General features: G+C 40.4%; 1 protein-coding gene across 2 annotated transcripts; it reads left to right on the top strand.

The window, feature by feature from the left end:
• The first annotated feature begins 4733 nt into the window (after window positions 1-4733).
• Window positions 4734-26347, top strand: pou1f1 (POU class 1 homeobox 1). Of its 2 annotated transcripts, none has more exons than XM_084361561.1 (7): window positions 4734-4785; window positions 14500-14649; window positions 15949-16047; window positions 23114-23377; window positions 23564-23728; window positions 24633-24693; window positions 24794-26347. In XM_084361561.1, the coding sequence occupies exons 2-7, from the start codon at window positions 14544-14546 to the stop codon at window positions 25032-25034; spliced, it is 936 nt and encodes a 311-aa protein (XP_084217687.1). In that variant the 5' UTR covers window positions 4734-4785; window positions 14500-14543; the 3' UTR covers window positions 25035-26347. The 2 variants fall into 2 exon arrangements, with proteins under 2 accessions (XP_084217687.1, XP_084217686.1); XM_084361560.1 differs by lacking the exon at window positions 4734-4785 and adding an exon at window positions 10801-11492.
• The last annotated feature ends 1173 nt before the right edge of the window (window positions 26348-27520 follow it).

Raw genomic sequence — 27520 nt, 5'->3', positions numbered from 1 at the left:
CTTTAGCAAAACATCATTGTTTGTGTTATAATAAGTATCTTATCAGCTATGTAAGCGAAACAGAAGTCGGCTTTGACCTTTTGTTACACACTGGAATGAAACTCAGTACTCCTGGATGGAAATCCTGTGTTTGACCCACTCAACTACTCAAGCAACTTCCCAATGTGGAATTTTCACAAGAGGGGTAGCTACAGCATCATAGTTTGCAGTGTTGGGCAACCGACCAAGCTGCTGTATTTGATGGGTTGGGAGTAAGAATGGGCTGTGATGAACATTGTGCAGCATTTTACCACCAAAACAGAGCTAAAAAAAGAGATTACACAACTCCCAATGAATGACAGTGTTTCTTTGTAACCGCCTGATTTGCAAAACAACAATTGTTTGCTAACACGTTCACTATATCAACTGAGAGGTGCTATTTTTAAAAAAAGTAGATTTCAGAGTCTCACTCCCAACTCGTCTAAAACTCACTTTTGGGATGGCGGGCGACCTGTTCTACAATCCCAAAGCGACGGGAATGAGACTCAAAAATCAGCGTTTCTTACAAATAGGACCTTTTAAACAACAAGCGCAGCCAACAAAGAGTATTCAGCCATTGTCTACTCACTCCCATGCTGATGGAAAGTCGGTTGAAGTTTCATCGTCCAAAAACATTTCTGGAGCTTCACAGCAAAACACTGTTACAACATTCTCCTGAAGAAGTGAAGTAGATGGAGACCAAATTGATGCGAAAAGATGTTATTTACACCCTTCTGAAGCTTGTGCACCCAATTCAGACAGGGTGCATGCAAAGACCTTTAGCTTTAGCACCCAAAAAGGGTGTAAAAAACCTCTTTTCAAAAAAATGTTTTTCTGGACCTTTAACAGGTCACAAATTGTTTCCACTGCCCCAGTGACCAAAAAAAAGCAGTATGATAAAATAAAACAAACACATTATTTTGTAGAACAAAAAGGAGCAATCGATGGCTTCTGTGTTGGATTTGCCAGCTAACTCTCTCCCCTTGCCTGCGGTGTACACACTCACAGAGCAGAAATGTTCTTACATTTTCTAAAGAGTTGTGTTAAAGCTTAACAACACACCAGGCAATGCAGCATTGTCTTCCACACACTCACTCATAGCTTTGTAGTTAAGCCCAATGGAACAACTTGAACTGCTTCGGACACTATAGGATGAACTGTTATCAGCCAGGGTGGAGGGAGCACACCTGAGAGACTGTTGGGCCAACTTTAATGCTTGTACCTGTACATATTACAACCCCTTTTATTGTATGTGGACAGCTGCCAGTAAGTTACATGCCTGAGTGGATCCAGATAAATAAATAACCCAACATGAAGTTAACCAGCTTATCAGTCAGACCGTCAGGAGCCTGTCATCATCTAAAACAGGTTTTTTTTACCTGAGCCTGCCGGCAACAAACACCCTGATCCCTTGTAATGATTTCTCTCTGTGGTACGACTCTAATTTCTCTGTGTAATGAACTGTAGACAGACGAGCCTGTCGACAGGAGTGACGGCAGAGAGACCGGTGTACCTGCTGAATGCACAGCTGGGGACGTGAACAGGAATCAGGGGAACAACAGGGTTTTATGGGGTCAGAGGAGCTCTCTCCGTCTGGCTCTGGCTTTCTCTCCCTCTCTCTCTCTCTCTCTCTCTCTCGCCCTGTAGCCTCCTGGTGGTCAGGTGAGGCAAAAGCACAATTCACACAAGAGCTGGGTGAGTCAGAGTGGGTCTTGGATGTAGACAGTTAAATATTACTTTACAAAAACTCAAAATCTTATCAACTATATTTTTCTTATTTCTGGTCACAATTACCTAAAAAGTATCAATTCACTGAGATAAATGGAGCTGGTTTTTGGACAGTTTTCACTTGTTCCATTGGCAGATTTATGTATTTATAACAGGCAAGAAACACAGTGTATTCTTTGTTTTCTTCTAATTTTTTGAAGAATATTTTAGCAACCCACTCTAATGAGTGGTATAGAGTAAAGCAGTGGTTGCCAACATGGTCCCCGCTGGCACCTGGCAGCCTGCAGCGAGCATATATATATATATTGAGGTAACTCTGAGTCTCGAAGAAGATTAAGGGAAGGTAAAGTTTTAATGTTTCTGGGGAAAATGTATTGATGACACAGAGAACTCCAAAAAAAACTACTGCTGCAGGTGTCCACAGGTGCGGCACCGTGGAAGTCCCAGAATGATTTTATCATATTAATCATCGACTTCTCATTTCAAGCATAGACAAAGGTTCAAGTGGCAAAACTCACAGCAACAGAGACTTCATAACCATATCTCAGGATTTGTCAATTTCAGCTTTTTAATCGAATTGCATACACTGCACTGCAAAGACTGTGACTTGTTTTGAGTACGGTTGGCATTATTGAGTGATGACTATGCAAAGGCTGCTTTACTTAATTCAAGTAAATGTCACTTGCTTTCCTTGTCTTCATTAGCAATTGTAGCTCAATACAAGGGATATATTTGTTACAGAACCCCCTGTATGCTTTTGACATTTATTTTATGGGCTGAAGTTTCAAGACAAAAACATCTTATATCATCAACTTGGTAGAAAATATCTCACTTAAAAATTGAGACTTTAGTTTGCATGAGTTCAGTTTTTAAACCTGTCACATTCCTTTGATAACAATAGTGTCTCAGATGACTCACATGCCAATATACAGTCTCAGAGTAGTCACATATTTGTATAAGATATAACATCGAATAGAAACTTTGACCGGCTGTTGGCACCAGAGGAGAAGTCAGATGGTCTCCAAAAGGTTGAGATGTATCCTCTGTGGAACATGAACCATGTCCATGACCTACTGGTGGAGGTTGAGGAAGATCCATGGGGATCGCCAAAGTCATTTGGAGACATCATCTGGAGAACATGAATGTCTGTCCAAACATTCATGGCAATCCATTCAACAGGCTATGAGATATTTCAGTCTAGATCAATGTGGTGATCAACATTGCCACAGTAAGAGCCAGAGCACCACTTTATTATGAATCCCACTGCTTTTCTTGCAAGACCCACTCTGCTCCGCTACTAACTGGTTGCCTTCATTGGTTCATTCTCAAAGCCTGTCTCCAACTGTTAACTCAAAGGGAATTCCTTGTCCCTTTTTGAAACAGTTTGTGAGCTGTAGTTTCCCTGGTAAATACAACAACCTCCTCGGCCTCCTACCAAACCTGCTGCTGCTCCTCTCGAACAGCCGGCTTGTCCGCTCTGCCTGACAAGCCCAGAGACACTGCAGCCGAAGACGTACCAGGACCACAAAGCTGTTGAGTTAAGTTTTATTATCTAGAAACAAGTAAAGCACTCATCTTGTTCAAAGCTCAGGAATGGAAGCAAATTAATTATGATTAATTACTGAGTTGTGGAGAAGGGGTAGGATTAAATGAGTGTATGCTTCTTCCTCCTCCTTTTCAGGCATGTCAGTGCTTGTTAATTGGAATATATGTTGTAACATGCTTTTCATCTTATTATGCTTATTTGTCGAACTAATTTAACTTTTTGTTTTGTTTTGTTTTCACATGCCTGAAATAAATTTGCATTCAGTTCAACTCAATTCAATTCAATTCAGTCTTTTTTTAAGTTACACTTCCGGTGGCTGGACATTCTGACATATTTGAGAAATTCTGTAAAATCACTTCCTGCACTGGCTGCCAAATTTCCGTTTTTTAATTTTTCCAATTTATGTTTTTTCCATGTAGACCCCTCCTGCAGTAACGGAGCAGGACATGCAGATGAAGATGGTTTTCCCTCCCCTTCATCCATAGGCCACAGCCTTTGTTCAGCAAATGAAGGGAAAGATGGAAACTCATAAAGCTTGTGGACTTACGGGGCACATGAGTGAACGGCCCTGCCTTGGAGCCTGTTGCCTAGCTACTGCCTACATCCATCCTGTATGATTTTTATTCTGTTTCCTTTCTTTTTTTTTTGCAAAGAAAAGACTTGAATGAAGCTGATGACATAACATGCATACGTACATGCATGTGTACATCGTGTACTGTACTTGTCTTTATGTGTCATTCGTTTATTCTGTCCGTCCGCTCAATTCTTTGTTCCACTTCTTCTCCCTCTTATTTCACACTTCATTGAACGTTTTGCATCTTAAGGGTTGTGATGCAAAATGGCACATGCGGCATGGTGTTCAACACATGAGGCTATTAATGTTAAACTTTATGTATTGACACTGTTACTGTTGCCTCAGTGGAAAACAGTGCTGGAAAACAGCGGGTTGAAATGCCACTTCAGAGTTCAGACGACAAGAGCTACTTTCAGAAACATCTTGAATCTAAAGCAGTGTTACCCGCTCACAGCCAGCACTTTCGATGTTATTTCTCTTTATTCTTTTATCTTATCTGGTTCATCGCAGACCCATGTGTCACTCTCATTTCTTTCCTGTCAGTGCTTTTCAACAAATTCATCTATCTGCCAGATTTATTTATCCTTCTGCAGCATTTCTGCTATTCAGTTGATTCGTCCTTCAAACTGTGCACGCTGCAAAGAGCAGAGAAAAATCACAAGAACAGAGCCACCAAGAGCAGAACGGCAAGCTAAAGTGTTGACTATGTAAAGACAGAGGGCAAAACTCATCCGGTAACACAATTGTATATTGATTGTAAAATAAAGTCTCGTTAAACATTCAGCATGCAGTGCAATAAATATATTAAGCAAGTACAATAATGTGTGTGTTTTCCAGAAGGAACAAAGGGACAGTGTGTGCTCAGGACTGAGGCTCAGTGGCTGAAATGTGGCTGTTGGGTTCAAGAGAAATGTTCCCGGTAGGTTGATGCTTTTACTTTGATTCTTTTCTTTGCTGCACTGCTGTCATAGAGTGGGTTTTAATTATTGGAGATGTGAAGTGAAGCCTGTGTTTGATTTTGTATGTGCTGTTTGCAAGGACATTTGACAAGTGTTGAAGGCTTGGCACGTAAACTGTGAATTTAAAGTTAGTTGCCAATTTGCCATTTGCCTTGTCTTAACAGGGCTAAGAGTTAAGTTAATGATGACTTCCTGCAACTGAAAGCTCCTCATGTCCTTTTTCTTCTTATTGAACTTGTTTACATAAAAGAGCATAATACCTCCGATGTCCTCTCTATTTGAATACAGTGCAAATATTGGAAAAATACAGGAAATAAATCAAAAAGCTTTACAGATAAACAGAATCTCAGAGCGTTACCAAAACCTTTTGACAACAAAGTTAAATGGTCCTTACAATACTAAATGGAGAGCTGTAAATTACCGTGGAGATAATGTCATTACACCAGCATATATTTTACACTGACATTTACTTAATGAGGAGAGATAGCAATCTGCGAGCAGATTCAGAACCCGCTCTTGTTTCCTCCTATGGACTTTTAACCTTTGCTGTTCGAACACGATTTGTTGAATATGTTGATGAAATTAGCCCTCTCAGATGTGTTTGGGCGGTGTTTGTCCTGTGGCTGGTGAGTCAGGCGCAGCTTTGGGCAGATGGTGGTCGGAGCGGTGCATGAGGTATGATTGATATTCATCAGGAGAGCTGACCTCTGCCATGATGTATTCAAGCATCCGACAAACCTCACTCAGAGTTCATGATGCATAATGAATGGATGCAGAAAATCAAAAACAAGACAAAAGCCATTTTCAGCTCTTGATTTCACTCCCACTGGCCCGCTCTCATCATTAAGTTTGGTAAAACAAATTTAAATAAATTAAAAAAAGATATTCTGACAAAATTTTTAGAATAAGAACACCTGAGCTGATTCAAGGTTGGTTATTTAAAAAGAAATTGATGCAGTGTCGCTGGATAAATCAAAGTTCTCCATGTATTAGTAAAAGAAATGCACACACCCACACTCAAATTCTTTCTCAAGTGAAAATCTTAGAAAATGGGCAGCAGCACAAAGCTGCAGCCACTTCAGTTTTGTTGGCTCAGAGAGATCCTTGACATCTGGAATGAACCACTTTTTCTTCACAGTGCTGCAGTTTTTAAATGGGTTTCGTGCAATCACACACTGATGGACTTTAAAAAACTTTTACTTTGTAAATGCAAAGAACATGAAGAATGATTTGACTGCATCATTGCTTATACTTGTTACACGGTATGAAATAGTATGCTTCAAAATGGTGATATAATATTAATAACACTAAGTTATCAAATAAGCAATTATGTTGTGTACATACCATAACCGAATTCAATTTCCACAGAAATTAGTAGTTTTGAGAATTGTCTATTTTTGCCATATGTTTCCCGACCAAAATATAAATTCAGTCATTATCTACTCACGACTATGCTGACGGAAAGTCAGGGGAATTTCCGTAGTCCGCAAAACAGGAGCTTCACAGCAAAACAGTGTTGCAGCCTCCTAAACAACTGAAGTAGATGGGGACTTGTTTTAAAGCGAAAAAAAAAGACAACCAATAAAAAACCCACAAAATGCCTCCATACAGCTTGTCCGGCTTGATACAAGTCTTCGGAAGCCCTGAGATTCCAAAATGATTTTAAGAAATGTTATTTACATCCTTTTTAAAGCACAAATCTTCATTATAGCTGCTAAGCTAATAGCGTTAGCACACACCCAGTCTGAAGTGGGTACACAAGCTCGGCGAGAATGCTGCAACGCTGTTTTGCTGTGAAACTCCCAAAATTCACAAGATGTCCCATCTGCATGAGGGTGAGTAGATAATAATTTAAAATTTTTTGGCGAACTTATCCTTTGAAATTATAAACACTAACATTGTGTACATTGTTCACTGCTAATGAGCAGGCTATTAACTATTTATGCAAACTGTGTCATGGTTCTGTTGGTAATTGCAGCTTTATGTGGCAGAAAGGACGTGACATTTTCTTCAAACAGACACACACACACACACGCACACACACACACACACACACACATGCATCCATGTTATTTATTACACACCTCTCTTTCACACATGCACACAGTCCACCTGGTTCACTGTATGTACGGAGGTGATACCTGTGAGAATGTGTCACCTCACTCTGTTCCCACTGCATCACTGGATGGATCAGTGGTTTTGTATGTGTGTGTGTGTGTGTGTGTGTGTGTGTGTGTGTGGGTGTGTGTTTGTGTGGTGAAGAGGGGAGTATATCTGCTGTGTTTGCCGACTTCTGTTTTTGTGCTTGCTACAACATTTTTATTGTCTGTGTAAGAGATTAGAATAATTGTTCATTTGTCAACATTGGAACATTGTATTTACTGTGTGTGCGTGTGTGTGTGTGTGTGTGTGTGTGTGTGTGTAAAGGGGAGAGAGGATGAGGAGGGGGATCTAGGACAGGTGCTTTATGAGAACCCCTTTGACTCATGGTCTCTTTGCTAATTAAGTTAAGGCTCTTTATGTGTGTGTGTGTGTGTGTGTGTGTGTGTCTGCGAGTGTGTGTGCAAGTGTGTGTTTGTGTGTGCTTGTCTATCCATGGGAAAGGTTTGCCTTTTCCACTCTCTCACCCTTTGATTATCTTTTTTTTTTAACCCATCTAAAGGCACATTCTGTCTAAGCTCTTTGACGTTTCCAATTGCTGGTATTTTAACTCATCAAAAACTGGCATATTATGACATTTTCTTCTAAAATACTGCCGTTCAAATATGTGCAAGTGTTTTGTGTTTCCTCATATTTTTAGCAAAATCACTTATGAAACAGTTTAAAGCACCATGGGACAATAACAGTGTCCAGAAGTGTGGGACCAACCCATTGCTCATACCCATCCTGTGCATATCTGATCAAAAAGTCAAACATGTTGATATTTCTTAAAGGTTAGTTTTCATAGTGTCATATTCATAATCATAGTCTACCTTTTTGTATTCATGTTGCAGCTACATTTACTGTTGTGTCAGCCTTGAGTCATCGCGGCAGGCTGCTCTATCACAAACTTCTTACATGGATGGCTGTTCTGCACATTAGTCATTTAAAAGGAGAGAGCAAAAGTACAAGTACACAAAGATGGAAGGGTAGACACACAACCTGCATGTATGAATTTTCACTCATTATTTAGCGATTTTGAATAATAATTAATCTGGTCTTTTCATCTGAAGTGCAAATTGCTGAAGAACGATTTTAATTTCCTGCTGTTAATTTTTTGAGAGATTAACACTTGGCTGCAGATTGATTCAAAACAGAGGTGGTTCAGTCTCTATGTGCAAAAAATAAGCTTGCATTCGCCAGCAGGGAAGATGGTCTTTAGCCTGAGTGGGAGTTGTTGGCTGAAATGAAAGAAAAAAGGAAAGTATTTTAAGGATGATACTGCTGTTGGTGTGTTGTCACACACCATTACATTCAGTGGGCTTCTTTTATATCGGGGGATTCGATTTGTGTTTATTTCAAACCTGTTCTGGATAAATGAGATTTGTCGAAGTCCATTTTGATTTGCTGGGCTATTTATCACAAAGGTTTTTCTTTCTTTCTTTCTTTCTTTCTTTTTTTTTTATCAGCATTCAGTTTTGTTGTGTTTTTTTCTTTAATTGAGGGACTGATTGAAGGATAACATCTAACAAGGTTGCATGTTGGAGAGGAGATGGCAAAAGCGACTCTTACAAAACATTTCCTTTCATATTCTTTCACTTTGTAAAACCCTGAGGCCCACAGACCATCAAATAATGAAAATGAGTTTTGAGCACAATCTTGCATTTCTTTACCCTACAACTGAGTGACTAAATAAAACCAGCAGCCTAAAATCTTTTGTTTAAAATCCGTCGTGAGGAGACACATCGTCAACAGGAGCAAGTGCATCCACTCCAAATTTATACTGCAAGCTTAAGCAAGTCGAATCGTGCCTGCCACCCACAAGCTATTTTCCACCTGCTGCCCACCTACATCAACAATAGTGAAGCATAGTCCAAGGATAAACACAAACAGACACAACAGAGTGCACATGGTGGCTACGCTCCTCAGATTAACCTTTATCCTCCCTGATGAGACCTGTTGTCTTTACCTGGAGCGCTCTGCATTCAACACAAACTGGACACATTACAGAAACAATGCAAACCTTTTACTCTGAGATAATGCTACATGGATTTTTAGGAGGTTGGACTGAAGCGGCTCTCCTGACCTCCAGGTCAAGCCGAGTCTATCGAACAAAAACCATCCAATTCACTCTTAAAAGCTCCTGCAGGGCATTTCAGTGTCTTACAACACAGTACACAAAAATGTGATTAGTTACTAAGAAACAAGTGAGGAAAGATCTGATGGAAGTTCATGAATAAGCCTGAGAGGCACAAACTAGTTAAACGACTCATTAATTACTAATTACTAAATCATTAGTTACTCTTTGTGTGCCATCTCAAGAAAAGGGATACATTATACTAAGAACTGACTAAATGGTCCCTCGTTACCTCATTAACATTACCTACCATTTTGCTTAATGCATTAATAAGACTAAGTGTTAATAGTAGCATCATAAAATGTTTATCCTGAGATTGTAAGACATTTATCAGCACTTTTAAGACATTGTTTATAAAAGCCCTATAGGTAATACAACTTACCTTTTATGTCATTCTTAAACCTTAAGAATTTTTTCTATTGTTTTTCTAAGATTAATACAAACTTTATTGTGTTTTATTAAAAGTTAACATCCCGTAGCTACGGGATCTAAAGAGAGAATAATACTGTGTAATGGTTAATACATCCTTTATTATGCATTTATTATTGGTTAACTTTACTTATGCAGCTCCCTGATTGAAATCGAGAACAATGCCTTATTGAGGTTAATAAATCCTTTTTTTTTTTTAAGATTATTTTTGTTGGCTTTTGACTCTATTGGATAGTACAAGAGCAGAAGGCTTGATTTGCATCCCTGGCCACTGTACAACACATCCTCATACCAAAACGATCAACTCCCAAAACGTCACATATATCACCTTTCCCAGATCAACACGACGGTTGGAACAAACCAGCGACTGGTGTACCAGACCTTTGTCGTACGCTCGCAGTTTGAGTAGGTTAAAGGAGGAAAAGGACTTGGTTAGGTTTAGGAAAACATTGAGGTTTGGCTTAAGAGAACCACGTTACTTCTGTACCTCTGTTACAAAACTTACCTATATTGCATACTTAACTTATGTTATGTAAATGCCATGAGTTCACTTGGTTAGTAAATTAAAAGAACTCACCGTTGACTTATGGACACAGTCAACTGTCTCCTGAATAAAAGTGATGAAGGCACTTGTAAAAATGACATGGTACAAAATGTAACCCATTCTTTGGTGTTTCATTTTCACTTACGATTTCATTAAACTTTTTTCTTCTTTTTACAAAATGAGCCCAAACACCAGCAGAGAGGAGGATCTTTGGTAGATAATAATTAGAATAAATATGAAACTACACTACATACAACTACACACATGATGTGTACTATATTGTTTAGGTGTACCCGATATCTTGAGGGGCACACACATGCAAGACAAAGCAAATTTCTATTATGACATTAAACAAAAGTGATTTTGTTGTTTCAATGAGCTTCCTAAGTGTTCACTTTACTTTCCTGTTGCAACTACGGCACAAGCCTGCAATCAGCGAGAGAGACAGAGAGATAGCGAGAGGGGGAAGAGGAGAGGAGGGGATCGGGTTTCTCAGCCGCTCTGTACCCTAATCCTGGATTTGGAAACGGGATGAGGAGATGCAGGTTAGGACAAACACAGGTAATAACAGCACTGACATGGGATTGGTAGGTAGGGGTAAGCAGCTTGATAGGAAATAGGAGGGGGGGGCTCACAGGTCGAGAGAGGGGTGGTTAGGTGTGGGTGGGTGGGATATAAATACCTGCAGTAGACAAGGGCGGCAAAATGCTGAGGATATGACAGATACTGGCCTTCCTGCATCTATAATAGAGAAAAACAGACAGGGACATGCACAGCAGAGGCCATAATGAGAGAAAGCTCAGTAGCTGAGGAACACCTTTGAGCAGAAGTACCAGTGATAGTAACCTGAACCTGAAGCTCATCACTATTCATCTTCGAGAGTCTTGGCTGAGGCTGCAGATGTGTCTTAAACTGTGAAGAGATCTGAAGTGCTGACATCCATTTCCCTTTGAGAAGAAAAAGGTAACCCATCACAGTTTCCCACTCGCATATTCCCGCAAGACCTAAGTGAGAACGATGTTTGACTGAGCCGAGGAGAAAAGGACAAAAAAAGAAGAAGATACGAGAGGTGACAGAGGACGAGATAAAGACAAAGCAGAACAAGAGAAGGCGAGACGAAGTAAGACATAATAAAACACAACAAAGGCAAGGACAACGATCTCAAGAAGATAAGACAAAGGACGAAGAAAGCAACAAGGCAACGAAATAAAACAGAAAATAATCCAATAAAAGGAATCACATCAAAGTACCACTGTGACCATCTGAAGGAGACCAGAGAAGAATGGCATGTCAGGCATTCAGTGCTGACTCTTTCACCCCACTCACAGTAGACTCACCCTTGCCCATCCTAATGCACCACGCCTCTGCTAGTGACTGCCTGCCAAACACCTCCCATACACACAGCATGGTGTCTCCAGGTAAGCTGGCCCCGAACAGGCTTCTGTTCTGAAATGTTAAAGGTCCAGTTTGTAAGAAAGTTGATTTCTGAGTCTCATCCAGAACTCGTCGTATACTGACGCTTGGGGATTGTTGGTCAGGTCGACTGGGAATGAGACTCAAAAATCAACTTTCTTACAAATACGACCTTTAAGCGTGTTTTCTTCTGTGTCATTCTCATCGTGTGTCTTTAGCTTTGGCCCAATTTGTTCTGAAAAAGTTAGGGTTCTTCCAGTACCAGAAATGCCTCTATTACTGCCGAAAATGATTGTTTAGGTATCGGCAGCGTTGTAAAAATACTCAAAAGTCGTACTTGAGTAAAAGTCAACATATCGTGTTAAAATTTCACATTGTCAAAAGTATCTGAAGTACAAGTAAAAGTATACATTTATTTACATGTATGTATGAACTGTATACTTGAGGTCAACCAGTTATGCCCTGGTAGATTTTTAGCATTTTCTGATTATTGGAATTATTTTTTTATTTAATTAACAATAAAATAAATGAATAAATAAATAAGTCTATGAAATGAATCACAAAATGAATAAATAAATGGGGCAAGACTGTGAAAGTAAACATAAATATAAATATATAAATGACTCAGTATAGTCGAATAAATGAATAAATGGGTTTTATTTTGAAAATGTTTTTTTTTAAAGGACAACTTTAAACAGAGCTGACATTTAAATGTGGCACTATGAAATAAAAGTAAAATTTAAAAAATAAAAGTTGTCTTTCAAACATAAAATATTTTTTATTTATGTATTGAACTATATTGAGTCATGTATGCATGTATGTATATTTACATATGTTGTTGCCCATTTCATTTATTTTAGATTTATAGTCTATGCGTATTTATTTATTTATTTCATTCACGTATTTATTTATGTATTTATTCACTCAATATTAACAACAATGGCAGTCCATATAAAAGTACAGAGCTTGCCTTCAAAACACAACATCCATACAGCTGTTAGAAAGAGGAGAAGAATGGAAGTTTGTTGTGCCTCCATGACATGCAACATAGCCCACATAGTGTTATCATGTTGTTAGATCCCAGCTGCAGAAAGCAGGCCCCCCGAGAGCCACTTCAGTCTTCCACTTCAACCTTCTGACGCTATAAAAAGAAAGCGTATAGGCATAAGCGGGGATGTGCTTGTGTTGACACCATTGATCATGTAGTCCCACTGGTGCTGCAGGTGAGTTGTTTCTCATGAAGGGCTACAAGTTGTTTAATTGACCCACCACACCTTTTCTCACCCCCGTCCTGCTGATGCTCCTTATCACGCACAGTTGTGTTCGCAGGCTAAAGTGAGGACGAATTGGATTGAAAAATACATTTATTCAAAGAAAGTCCAAATTATGTAAATGTATGTAATCAGCTGGTTTGGCCCAGCTGTCTCTCCTCAGTGGATAATTGCGTTGAGGATATGTTATCAGTTTGACAAACTCCCCAAGGTCTTTTTCACGACGGAGCACTGTGGAAAAAAACATCCTGGGGGTTTTAGAGTATGCTGATTGTTATAGCTTAGAATAGACTGAGTTAGATCATGCAGAGCATTAGTCATACAGAACATATATATACAGCAGCAGGTCAAATATACTGTACACTGTAAAATGGATTTTTCTTCTCAGACAGTACTGTACTTCTGGTATTTAGAGGATGTGGCTTTGCTGCATCAAAATATTGACCTTGTCTATATTGATGTCTGTCTTCCAACGAGTCTATGGATGAAAGGTGAAATGTGGTTACCTAAAATAAGGGAATTGAATATAGAATTTGTGATAATGAATTAAGTATAGTTAAGTATTTTTATTAACGGTTAAAGGAGACCTATTATGCATCTTTTTTATTCCTTTACTTTAGTGTTTTATGTAAGTTCTTGTGCATGTAAAAGGTCTTGAAAGTTACGCCAACGGGAGCTCCTCTCTCCCACAGAAACCACTGCTCCTGAAGTGTCTGAAACGCCTCGTCAGTAGTCCCTATATTCACAGTAGGAGTAAAGCTAACTGGAAGCTGAACACACACTGAGACACGGGGAGGGGTGCTGGTTCAGGCGTGTGTGAGCTGACCAATCAGAGCAGACTGGGTATGCGGGACGGGGGCCTTAAAGAGACAGGAGCTAAAACAGAGGGGGGGATATAGTGATGCAGCTCTGGACAGTATGAGACAACTGATGCAAACCTATTCTAGTAGTAACCCAACATAAAAGTAAGAACCTGAAAATTAGCATGATATGCTTTCTTAATTCAGCCTCATAAGCCTGAGTCGAATCTGCACACGTGACGCAGAATAAGACAAAACCTACTTTTTTGAAGTATTAAAAGCTGAATACATGAATAATTACATAATTAGCGGCGGTCATTATCAGAGCAATGTTCAACTGTATTGAATTACACTGAACAGAGACGTGCATCCACAGGAGCGGCGAGAGAAGGAGAATATAACTGGGAATCGGTTTTTATGTTCATTTCTCTGTTTTTTTCTCTGGTCACTGGGTTCATTTCTAGCCACTTTCATAGAGGCTTGTGTAAGGTGTGATATCTGTCACACGTACTGTAGCTGACATCTCTCTGCAGTGTCTCTATTAAAGAATAAATGTGTTCAAGTCAGATTGTAATTACATCTCTCTCTGGTGATATTGGCCTTTAGTGGCCAAATATTAGCCGTCATCTTCATCTTCCTGTCTGATGTGTTGGAGCTTTCTTCAGGAGCCAAAATGGTTTAAATTATATTTTCAATAAGAGATGTGAAAGAATATCTTGAATGGGCTTTCAGTGGAAAGTTTAAATAGCACTTTCGAAATTAGATGCTTCCTTTAGCACCCATTTGTTATGAGTAAGATTTAAAGATCACATAGCAGCTGTTTTGATGTGAAATTATGATGGATTTCAAAGCCCTGTATAGCCCGACTCTGTTCTGAACTGTGACCTGCACTCAGACCTTTTGTTCTCCGTCCAGATTGTAACCACATTTGTCTTCATCAGTATCATCTGGCCTGTCTCTGGGTCAGTCTGCCAAACGCTCCCACATGCACCTGTCCACCTCATCCCTTGGCAACGGCCCCCCGAGCCTACATTACCCAGTCACCCCCTGTCACTACAGCAACCAGCAGGCCACCTACGGCATGATGGCAGGTGAGTGGCGGTGATGGCATGTCCGACGGTTATTGCAGGGCAACAATTCTGGTAGTCAATTTATCATTTAATTCATGACAGCTTTAAGGATATTCTTCTTTTATATATCAGATAAAACAAGCAATTTGAAGATGTCATCGAGGGGTCTACACAACTGTTTTTAAGATATTGATTCATGAAGATAAATAGTTACAACAGTAATTGAGTCTAAGTATTTTTGATAACCAAACCAGATTGTTTTTTTGTTTATTGTGCTTCGACACATGAACATCGAGTTACAGAATAAATGCGTCAAATAGACCAATGACACGTTGTTTGCATGCAAAAATGAGTGGGAGAAACTCACTTTTTCATATGTAACAGATTCATTCATCTAATCATCACTGGTCTTAAGACCCTTTTACTACTGAGGGGCAATGAAGACATTTTTGTCTGATCTGAAATGTTTCTCTCCTGTGTTTATGACTTGATAACTGGTGGGGAATTCTTTTTTTCACGTGCGAAACCAAGTGATTTTTTTTCCTGATGTGCCACACAGTGAAATTTTATTTTCCAAGACACAAAAACATGTCATGTGTGTAACTTAGTGAAAAAAAAAGTTTTGGCGGAGAATAAAATTCTCCTGAAGACTATTTTTATCATCCGGTTTCACACTAAAAAAAATGTACCGTGCTAAAACAAAGTTGCAACATCCCATTTAAACAGTTTGCGGCTTTTTTTCTACCATGAAAAAACTGTCACTCGTTTAAAAATTTTTAAAAATCCGGAAATTTTTCATTCTTCCACATGTTTTCACAGGTGGACAAAAAATTACACATCTTGAAAGATTATCCTGGCAAAACTTTTTTTCCCACCAGTTCTCAAGTCAAAAAACACAGCTGAAAAAAATGATTGCCCCTCAGGGTTTTCATACCCTTTACACGGGCTGGAGAAACCTTTTTTTTTCTTCAAGTTCCAGGTGCTATGAGCAGAAAGGTGGCTGATATAATTCAGTTCCAGTCACGTATGGACATCATCTTGTCATGCATACTGAAAGTAATGTAATTCAAGACAGGACACAGAAAACTGGACGCAAAGTTTTGTGGTATCACAAGTGGACACTGACAATGTCAACCAATCCAATCAAAAGAGTCTGAGTCACGCTGATATTACAATGTCGTCCAAACAGTGATGACTTTGATTGAGGTTTTGATGATGATTATTGTGCAGACAAAGACAATTACAAGGTTAACGGCGACTGTGATTATGATAATGAAGGCCTCTCTCTCTCTCTCTCTCTCTCTCTCTCTCTCTGTGTAGCTCAGGAGATGCTCTCTGCTAGTATTTCTCAGACTCGTATCCTGCAGACATGTGGTGTCCCTCACCCGAACATGGTGAGCGGTCCAAACCCATTGCAAGGTAATGATGAGATACACACACACACACAATCATTCCCTCCCTAGGCCTGCCGTTGAGCCCAATAAAATAAACAGACAATTGGTTTACCCCCATTTAATGTTTAATTTGCAATCGCAGACTTGATTACTTCGCCCGGCGCCTGAGCTCTGTAGCACACTTGTTAACCAAAGCTGTCAGAGACGACTTGCCACTTCCTGGTTATGTGAAACAATCAGGACAAATGGTCTTGCTGCTTAGAGATTGGTAGTCTACATTCAGCTTCACATAGATTGATCAAGCAAGTTTTTATGGTATTTTTAAGTTTGCAACATTTCATGTTAAAGCTGCCACAGGAGTGACAGTGATATTGTCAGCCTAGCAAGGTTGTATTGAATTTTAACGGCCCTGAAAACCTATTTTCTCAGCCTCAGCTTCTCACTATGAGTGATGTGCTTTTTGGAGAAGTTTTGGTTATTTGACATGAGGGATTTCCATATTTTTGTGTTTGTGTCTGGGCTCTTTTCACTGGTTTGAAGTAGGCGGGCCTCAGTTGTGAAAAGGTGATGTCAAGCTCCAATCAGGAATTTGTGACACTTGAATCAAAGTGTGATGACAGCTGATGGGTTGTTTGCTCATGTTGTCGGGCCACTGTCAATCTAATCTGATCAAATCACACCCACACAGAGTTGATAAGGCAGATCGGCTGAGTGTTTGAGTGTCAAGCTCTTCTACGCACAACAGTCACAGTAAAGCAGTCGTTGAATGAAACTCTTCTTCGACAATGCTAATTCTTGTATGATTTAAAAACAAAAAAAAACTAACATAAGCATAATCTAATTAGAATCTAAGTCTGTAGAGCTGGAGTGATATATCGGTTAGCTGATTTTCTAGCTGATCACAGATGAGTTCTCACAAGAATATTTGAATGTTTGAAGTAAATGTTTATTTAAAAATACCACAATTAACCAACGCTATGGGAGTCTGGAGGCCAAAATGAACAGAAAGATGGAGGGAGTCTGGGTCAGCCACACAGTGGGCCGTAGGACCTAGAACCTCCCTCCCTAAACTAAGACAAGACAACATAAATTAAACTGACAAACAAAGCCACGAAAACAGGACTACCAGACCCTCAGAAGAAAACAAAACACCAACAGAGGACAAAAGCAGAGACAATCTAAAATGGACTACTTGGATTGTGGAAGAAGAGAGCTCCTTCTCCTCCACCCTCCCTTTAATATGGGGCAGGGTTAATTGCCTGACCAGCAGCACCTGAGAGCAACTCAGTCAATACTTAACCTAATTTTTAGGTTCATACTTTTATTTGGGGTCCTTGTAAAATAGGTTTACATACTTTTTATCAAAAAACACATTATTGTTCTCATATGGTGCATTGCTGCAGCATCCCTTTTCACACTGTGTCTTGAACGCTCTGACACCTCGCCTCTGTACAATCTTTGGTGAGAGTTGCACATGCACATTACTTAACTTTACTTGACTGACTGGAGTGTATATATTTTATGATACGTAGACTTTTGGCATTTTCACTTTGTAGACCTTCTACATGCACAAAAATGCTACGTAACACAATAAAGGAAAGGCAAAACCCCCCACACCATAGTATGACCTCTTTAAAACACAGTTTTCATATCAGTAATTAACAGAAAGCAACACTCAGGTCTTCTCGGAGGAGGATTAACTCAATGTTCTCTCTTTTCCAGTGTTTAGCAGCTCAGAATCAGCAATTAAATCTCGTGGTGTCAAACCACTACAGTATATGACACCATTGTCGTGTCTCTGTCATTAACATGAACACAAACTGTAAGAATCAGCCAGGCGTATCCAACTAGTACAATCTATTAGACATGAGGTCACTGTACAGGTCTCCTGCACACTAATTCCTCTGAATAATTTAAAAATAATGAAGCAAAGACAAAAAAGAAAGAAAAAAGACATAATGAGGACATTATAAGAAAAACCTTTAAGGGCTAAAGTAGATAAAGATAATTTAAATCCTGATGCGTTTCTTTGTTAAAGAAAGTATAATTGAACTATTAAAATTCTGTATGATATAATGAAGTGGGAGCAAAAGGAGACCATAACGAAAATGACCTTAAATGTAACTCAGGTGGCACAGAACAATTAACGTCTGCGGAGGAAATTAAATTGCCTCTTCTCACAGACAAGACTGTTAAAAAGTCAAATTTTAACCACTGGAGTGTAGATCCGCTCAGACACCGACCCGCTCCTGTCTACGGTCTAATAAAATTGTGTGGTCTGCAGTGTCAGAGGCTGTGCTGAAAGACATTAGGATTAAAATTAAACAGCTGGCCACATTTATTACCATCAGGAGGTCATTTGTCACTTTAATGAACTCTGTGTCTGTAGTCAGCCAGTTTGAAGCACTGGTCGACATCCTTAGACGAGAAAGGTAAATGGATATACTGGAAGACGATTATGAAGGACAAATACATGTTGGAAAGAATTAACATTTTATGCAGAGGCACATCCAGTGTTCATGTGGTGGAATCCATGTGATAAAATCGCTAAATAAAACTTGTCTGAAGCGGTCAACAACAGCACTCAGCAGAAGGACATCTGAGAGGAACAGGCAGTAATGGTGTTAGGACCATTAGACAGATTTCTATAACTGTGTGAACAGGATGCGATGAGGTCAAGAAAGAACTTTTAAAGCTGCACTTATCTAAGTGTAATGTGAAAGGTGGTGCTTTGAGAACCTCTCAGCTGTATGAAGCTTTTCAACCTTTACAGAATCCACCTTGTTTTCACTTACAGCAGACAACTGTTCTCCGCAAAAGCCCATCGATGCTGTACACTACCTGTATGCCTGGAACAGTCTGTAAATAACAAGTCAAGTCATTTTTATGTACATAGCCCAGAATCACAAATCACGCAACCTTATCACCAGGATAAATGTTAGTTTATAAAGATTCTGCATTACCACAGGTAAATTTAATCTTTACATTTCTTTAGGTGAAGTTTTATACGTCTCTCTCTTGTCACAATGCTGTGCTTATGCTCTGGTTAGGTTGAGGCACAAAACAACTTAGGAAAACATCATCATCATCATCACGGCTGGAAATTTCCAGAGGTCACATTCAAACACCCGGTTCTGTCCCCACAAATACGTCTGTAGATGGCCCGACTTCCCATAAAAGATTTGGTTTCGGACGCCACAAACACAGTTGGAAATTTCCAGAGGTCTCTTTCAACATCCCTGTTACTGTCACCACAAACACGGCTGGAGCTGGCCCGACTTCCTTAAAAAAATATCCCCTTTTGTTCGCTACAAACACAGCTGGAAATGCCCAGAGGTCTCCTTTAAAACAACCCCGGTCCTGTCACCACAGACGGACTGGAAATGTCGCCTGTTACCAGGGAAAAATGGAAGAAACCTCAGGAAGAGCCACAGAGGACACTTCCAGGATGGACAGACATGCAATAGATTTGTAGATATGTAGAGGACAGGTCACGCAGAATAGTAACGAAAAAATATCAAAAAGTATACAGATTTTGGTAACAAAAGTACAAATATAAGAAGGCTGTAAAACAAAAGTGAGCAACGATCCAAGAGGAGGGCCCCAAGGGTAACGATCCAGATCTAGTGTATATGTGAGGCACTGACAGCTGTGTGGTCGATGATTCAGCAGAGAGGAGTCTGAAGAAGGAGGTGAAAACAAGGGAGGGAGAAACAGTGATACACTAAGCCTGCAGCTTCAGGGAAACTCAGAAACATAAGTTAAAGAAATGCAGAATATTTGCCTCAGTCGTTGGTGGACACCAAACCAGAGCTAAAATTAAAGTGAAAACACGACTGCAATCGAATACTAATATTGCTCCTTATCTGCTGTGTAAATAGGCACATTTTTGCTACGATGTCAGCCGTAACAATTTTATAAGCTGATAAAAAGTCAATGCTGTGGTGTCAGCGCGGTTAGGTTTGGATGAAGCACATACGCAACAGCCAGAGGGTCCATGTCTGTGTACACAAAGGCTTGTGAGGTGCTTCCACAAACCCGCTGAGCCCACATGTGTTTTGAAAGGGGTATGCTTGCTGTCCAGTCTGTCTCCAAAGCTCACAAACAGCCGCCGTGTGCACCGGAGCGCAGCTGCATGTATTCTCCCTGAGGAGCATCGTGCAGGCATCATGCACAAACGAGGCAAAGCCTTCTCTCTTTCTCCAGGGTGGTGAGGAGAGCTAAATAGCTTCAAGCTGGATCATCCAGACCCCCAAAAGAAAGGTTGATGTTCTCAGGGGTAAAGAGTTTTGCCCCAAATCCCTCCTCACCAATAAGAAACAAAGAAGCTGCAGGGGGTACTTTTCATAGGGTGCTCACTCTCTTTTCTTTTGCAACAGGGCAGCTATGCACTCTACCGAGATATTACCTCCCAGATGTAAGAAGACATTTTTAGAAAGCGAGTAAAATCCTTCCCTGACACCTTCAGGATAAGAGAAAATCACCGACGTATTAAGTTTTAGTGTAGAATCATTGCTCCCCAGCTGGCGTATGGATCCGACTGAACAATTCAGCGGGTCAATGAAAGCATCCTTTTCTACACTCACACACTTTCGGTGAGAAACCCATTTTGAGCATTGGGCTGTTGCTGCATTTACTATTTCTGCCAATGGAGAGTCCAAAATGGCTCAAACACTGCTGCTGTCAGGCAATATTTAGCTGTTTCAAAGTTTCATATGGAGCCTTAAATGTTGTTACCTTGGGTTATATAGAAAAAGTAGGCCACTGCTATCTACATATGCTGAAATCAAATAAAGCATTGTATGACTGTACTGGCTCATCCCTATTGGCTGAGTACATAGATGTAAACATTATTGCCCTGAGAAAATGAGTAGGTGAGTCCAGTGAAAAGATGAAACCTGTGCAAACATTTAGTCTACCCTCATTGATGTAAATGGGGTGGACAAAATATTAAAAACAGTATATGAGACTACTGACTACAGATATACTGGACAGCTGACAATTTGAACGAAACACCGAATGAATGAGGTGAAAAACATGGCATGGTCTCCTCACAGGGAAGGGTCGCTGCAATCAATACTAACGGCCCAGACACATCAAATCGACATCAAAGAACCAGTGGTGACAAAGACTGATTGTTGTGTCGCGCTTGAACACACAGCAAAGACTACAGCTGACAGCCAACTAGCTCATATGTTGAGTAAATGTCTCTCCATACCACGAGGTAGCTGTACTCTGTATTCGTTCAAACCAGAGGCTCACGACTGCAGATTTACAAAACTGTTGGGATGATAAAGTAACATTTTTTGACACTACATAGCATCTTCTAATCAAGAGTACAAGAGTGATAAAAAAGTTGCAAATGGCACTTTTGAAAAGGCGGAAGCAAAAAAATGAGACACCGCACTAAATGGATGAAATCATGGACATCTTTTTTTTTCTGTTTCTCTGTTTGTGCACTGAATCGCTGAACAGCCAGTCAGAGTGATTACTCTACTCAACTCCAGCACGCTACATGCTCAATTGGCCAAAAAGCCGCTGACAAGGGGCCGGTGCAGGACACACCACAACAACTAGGGCCACATACGCTCAGTGAAAAAAAATAAGATTTGACCTGGTGTGTCCTATCATGTAACGTGTCTACATGGGAGAGGTCTCTGCCACGGGCACAACGGGCCACTGAACTGGCATGATAAGTATGGAAATGTTTTGAATCATACGCTTCGGTCACCAGATGTCAACCCAGCTGAGATTTTTGGACCGACATGTTATACAAAGCTCTCCATCGCCATCATCGAAACACCAAATGAAGGGATATGTTTTGGAAGAAGCGTGATGCGTCCCTCCAGTAGAGTTCCTGAGACTTGTGGAGTCTTTGTGACGGCCGAACACTTTACCAGGACAATTTGTCATTTTTTCTTTTAATTTTTCACCCATCTGTCGGTGCACACATGATAGAATAGCTGTGTACAACCTCCTGTGTAGTATCTCTGATAAATGACTCCTCACGGGGTATGTAAATTCAGGTGTTGCAGTTGTAATCAGTTTGCACTGCACTGCAATCCCACTAACACAAGAGGGGAGTGTTGCATTGCTCATTGTAGATTCAGTTTCAGCAGCGGCGATGCTATCAAAAGCAATACAATCTTCAGGATAGTCCAGAGTGGGTAGAAGCTGACATTTTGGCTGCTGTCAAACTCAAACCACAAATGAGGTATTATCTGCTCCTATACAGTATGATGAGCGTGGTAGTGACACTGATGAGTGCAGTTGTTTGTCCCCACTGCAGCTGTGCAGAGTGTTGATGCAGTGAGAAGCTTCATATTCCAAATAATGATCGGTCAACCTCCCATCTGGTACTCTGGCAGCAATCTGTCATTAAAACTAACAAAAGCAGTCGCAGCCATCAGATCCACTGTATCGAACCACTCCACATTAAGAGCCTGTAGAAATCAGAACCCTCAATATGAAGGTTGTAGCCTATAGCGTGTTACGTAAGTATCACAAACCGGTTGAAAGAGGTTGTGCAGTGTATAGTTCGACTGAATAGAGACCTTTTAAATCAAAGAAGGGGACTTAGTCAAGGATAAGAGCATTCTGGCAGCATGTGAATGGGTTTGGGTAAACTGAGGAGATAAATAAGTGGAATAAGGAGCAGGGGAGAGAATGGCTATTCATCAAAACACATTCAATTTGTCTGAGCACTGTGAATGGAGCTGACTCATGTGTGCTTCGTGGTTTACACTGAGTTTCATAGGAGGCTTTCTCACTTAGAAATAAAAGAAAGATATTGCAGCATATTGGATTTCGCAGCAGAATAACGAAACAAAAAAAGACAAAAACAATAGCTTGCAGGTTCCAGTGGGTTTTATTCTTAGTAGTTCGCTGAGTCTCGAGGGAGCACGTCAAAACTTTTTTGCGCTGTCGAAATAACGGCTCTCGGGGGCCACATGGGAATGATGTCCGCGCTGCTCTCAGCACCCCTCTGACAGTCTGACTCCCTTGAGACTCCGACCAACTAATTTTCCTTTCTGCCTTCCCTCTCTGCCCTGCCTCTCTCTCTCTCTCTCTCTCTCTCTCTCTCTCTCCAGGGTCTCTTACTCCTTGCTTGTACAAGTTTCCGGATCACGGTTTAAGTAGTGGTTCCTGTGCATTAAGCCACGGTTTCTCCTCACTGCCCTCGGCCTTCCTCTCCACTGATGAGGCCCCTGGGGGCCCCAGCGTTGGAGAGGTGAAAACTGACGCCCAAAGGAAGAGCGTGCGGGACCTGGAAGATGCCCCCACTATGGACTCCCCGCAGATACGAGAGCTGGAGATGTTCGCCAATGACTTCAAAATACGGAGGATCAAACTGGGTGAGTGTTTTTCCTGAAGAAATGATAATAACAGCTGAGACTGACCCCTTTATCCAACTGCACCAGTCAGATACAGTATACATGACAGATAGATGTATGTTTCTGTTGTTCGCTCTCGCCTTGCTGCTTCTCTGCATGCGCTGATTCTATAAAGTATTTCTATTTCTGTTTCACTCCGACCACCAGGCTACACACAGACTAATGTGGGCGAGGCTCTCGCTGCAGTACACGGCTCAGAGTTCAGCCAGACCACGATCTGCCGCTTTGAAAATCTGCAGCTGAGCTTCAAGAACGCCTGCAAACTCAAGGCCATCCTGGCTAAATGGCTTGACGAGGCTGAGCTGGCTGGGGGTGAGTCACACACATTCACTCAGCTGCATCAACCTCCATTTAGAGCATTTAGCTAAACGTGATCTTGAGCTGGTTATGTCATCCTGATGAGGTAAAACTTGTGTTAAAGTAAGTTGTAAATACACTTTTGATTTAGCGTGACAGGATCTGCTAGTCGTGCTTTCCTTGCACGATTATGAAGATCGAACGCTGGCTTGTCAGTCCAGTCACCATTGTACGTTTCTTTGCTTCAAATTTCAACCGACAACCGGTTACTTTTAGCAACATTTTGAAGCCTTTAAGGTGACAACAAGTGCATTTTAAGACAAACTATGATGTTTTCCTAATCCTAATTAACTGCTTTTTTATGCCTAAACCTTATAAGAACCATAAGCTCAGTGATGTCACAACTGAGATTGAGTATAAACATAAAATTTCAACATATACAGAAACTTGCAATGCCGACATTTATCCTATTCTGGCAAAGGGCTGAACTTGTACATCATGTAGGACAGTAGTTCCCAACATGTCTGCCCTATGACCCCTAAAAAAAAAAAAACTAAACTAAAAAAATCAACAGAATGTGAAGAAATAGAAGACTGCTGAAGATTTCACAAGAATAAGAAACAATTTTTAAGAAAGTCTGACACAGATGTAGATGTATGCAGCTTTGTGAAGCAGAAATATGCTCCTTCTTGTGTCTTTTACCCTTGAAGGGGTCCCAGCCCTTTGGTTGTGAACCACTGGTTTAAAAATTCATGTGAGAACATTTCTACAGCTGAGATATTGGATTTTTTAGGATGTGAGGCCCTTTATTTAATCCAAAGGGCATGGTAGGACATAGTTGGAGAGGTCACAGTTATATTTGTTCTAAAGAAATGTCAGTCTGATGCTCCAACGGGTTATATTCCTTTTCCTTCTGCAGCCTTGTACAGTGATAAAATAGGAATGAATGAGCGCAAGAGGAAAAGGAGAACAACTATCAGGTATCAACCGTAAGAACTAAAGATGCAAACTATGCCATACAATGATGTTTGGCTTCATATAGTTCATTCCCCCTTCTCTTTTCTTTGTTTCTCCCCGCAGCCTTGGAGCTAAGGAGGCTCTGGAGCGCAGCTTTGTGGAAAAAAGTAAGCCATCCTCCCAGGAAATAGCCCGGATAGCCAAAGGCCTCCATCTGGAGAAGGAGGTTGTGAGAGTGTGGTTCTGCAACCGACGCCAGAGAGAGAAGCGGGTGAAAACCAGCCTGACTCTCAGCTCATGTTTTAGCAAAATCAGCCCGAACTGCATCGCACAGATGAGCAAAACACAAAGGCCGATGACGTAATTCAAGATTCGATGCATTCACCTCTGGTCTGATGGAGGTTGGAGTGAAATGTGTTGCAGAAATCATTTCACCATGAAGAGGAAGTGTTTCACCTAAGTAGTAAACACTGCCCTCGCCCTGCGTTCAGCAGCTGCTGTCAAAACAATTTAATTAATTTAACGTTCGGATGAAAATTAATATCCTGGGAGGTCAGCCTGACAAAAAAAAAAGAAAAAAACAACCTGAAAAACACTCAAAACGCCACAATTCTGCCAGAAAATCATGAGTCATTGCCAGTTTGTTAGTTGAATCCAAAGCAGTAAATGTTTGTTCTTATGTGCTGTGGTTTTCTTAATATTTTGAAACAGCATCTCTTTAATCTCGCTGTGTCCCAGAAAAAGAAAACATAAATGTCAAAGAGCGACCGAGCCAGTCATTTTTCATTCTTGAAGTTGAAACTGTGAAGATAAGAGGTTTTCATTAACCGCACATGACGCTGCAGCTCCCTGATATTTAAATGCACTGACTCTTAGCTGTGCCTTGTTTGCTGTGTGCATACTGAAAGTATATTAATTACACAGACCAGATATAATTTATTCCATCTGCAGCGGCGTGCAGATGAGTACTCACACAGATCAGCCCTGTGCCTTTCTAAAAAGTCCTTGACTTTGTCCTTTTTTGAGAGAAGGGACATTTCTGCATCTGCATTGATCCTCTGTGTTATTGTTGTTGTTGTGTATTTGTGATTAGAGCTGACACTGTCCTGTGATTAATAACAAAAATCTTTGTTTTATTTATTGTAGCTGTGGTCAAAACTAATATATTTTACTCAACCTATTTATTTGAAATCTAATATATTATGTTGATAGTTTGCTGAGATTTGATCTATGGTTTGAAGTCAGGGATATGTAAAACATTTCTGTCAACAGATGGACCTGAGCTCTGCTGTTTCCCTGCTTAATATTTCATATTTGTTGATGTTGTGCTTCTGCTGATGCTGCCTTGACAAAGTGTCAGACGAGGAACATCAGCCAGTCACGACTCTGACCTGGTTGGGATGACGGATGTCTCAAGTGAGGAAACAAGCCACGACTTTCCTTTCAGACGAAATATAGGGCTTCATATTCATCTTACATCAAAGGAAGGAAATGATAGACCATGAATGTATCAGACAGATAGATATGAAGTGCCTTCCTGTAAATATGCCAAAGACATAGCTGGTTAGTACAAAATGTGCACTTGTGCTGCAATCGTCTTTAATTTCCCAGAAAGATAAATCTGTTTAATTCATTTCTGACAATAAAAAGGAACCGTGTCATGAAGAGTTACACGTACCATCTCTCATTTTTTCCCTTTATTGTAGTTATATTACCCTATGAATACATACATTAGGAGTGAGCGAGAGTCTGGTCATGTGCACAGCATGAACTGTACAATTCACGGGCGTGTCGCTGGGGATTCATAAATAAAGCTGTGAGACATCTTAATTCAGAGACAAGCACTTTCCACTGTGATTCATGTACGGCTGTCTAAGAGGAGCGCTGTCAGGGGAAATAAATGCAGCAGGGTCGTCGACTGCTGACACGCTGCTGAGGCTGTACGGTGGGAAGTTACAGCCACTGCATGCAGGATAAGAAGTTTCTTCTTGCCAGTGGCACAGATGCCTAAAAACCCAGTGATAGAAGAAGTATTTGCTTTTCTTAATCTAGGTCCTTTAGGATTGTTATACTGTGATGTGTTATATCATTTTATTTTTTTACTCATGCAGTAATATAAAAGGAGGATTTCACTGTTGTAGTGGGTTGAGGTGAGACTGCAACTACCGATTATTCGTTACGGATTCATCTCCTATGTATTTTCTCTATCAACCAATCAATAGTTTGGTTTGTAAAAATTCTGAAAATAGTGAGAAATACCAATTCATCACAAAGTGACACCTTCACAATATTTCATCTTTTAAATGAAAGGACAAGAAGACAATCCTAATATTTGAGAAGCTGGAACATTTTTGCATTAAAAAGAGGAAATGGTTAAAGGGTAACGCCACCAATTTTGCGTAATAAAGTGTGTTTGCAGGTCTTGGGGAGTAAAAAAAAATAGTACAAAGCCTTTTGTGGCTCTAGAGGAAGCTGCATTTAACTGATAAATTGTGTGCGAGTGATGTCACTCAATGGCTAAGTTGCATTGTGGGTAATGTAAGCACCAGGTTTTGAAAAGCAGTCGGCTGGTCTAACACTGTACTCATTAAACACTGTTGGACTATGAAAATCGATACAGCAGAATCAGAGATATCAACTTTTTTATTCATCGCATTGTTCTTCCTTTACAAAACCTGGTGCCTACATCACCCACAATGCAATTTAGCCTCAGAGTGACATCACTGGAAGGAGTTTATCAGATTACATGCAGCTTCCTCGTGACCTCATGATCGCATGTTAACATGTATTATGTGATTTGTTTTGTGTGCACAAATCCCAACCCTCTTAATCTGTAAAGTAACTACTAAC

The sequence above is a fragment of the Pagrus pagrus genome, assembly GCF_965226575.1.
Source record: "Pagrus pagrus genome assembly, chromosome: 9".
In the NCBI taxonomy this organism is placed as follows: domain Eukaryota; kingdom Metazoa; phylum Chordata; class Actinopteri; order Spariformes; family Sparidae; genus Pagrus; species Pagrus pagrus.
The sequence above is the reverse complement of the archived record's forward strand: the minus strand, read 5'-3'. Positions and strand labels throughout refer to the sequence as shown.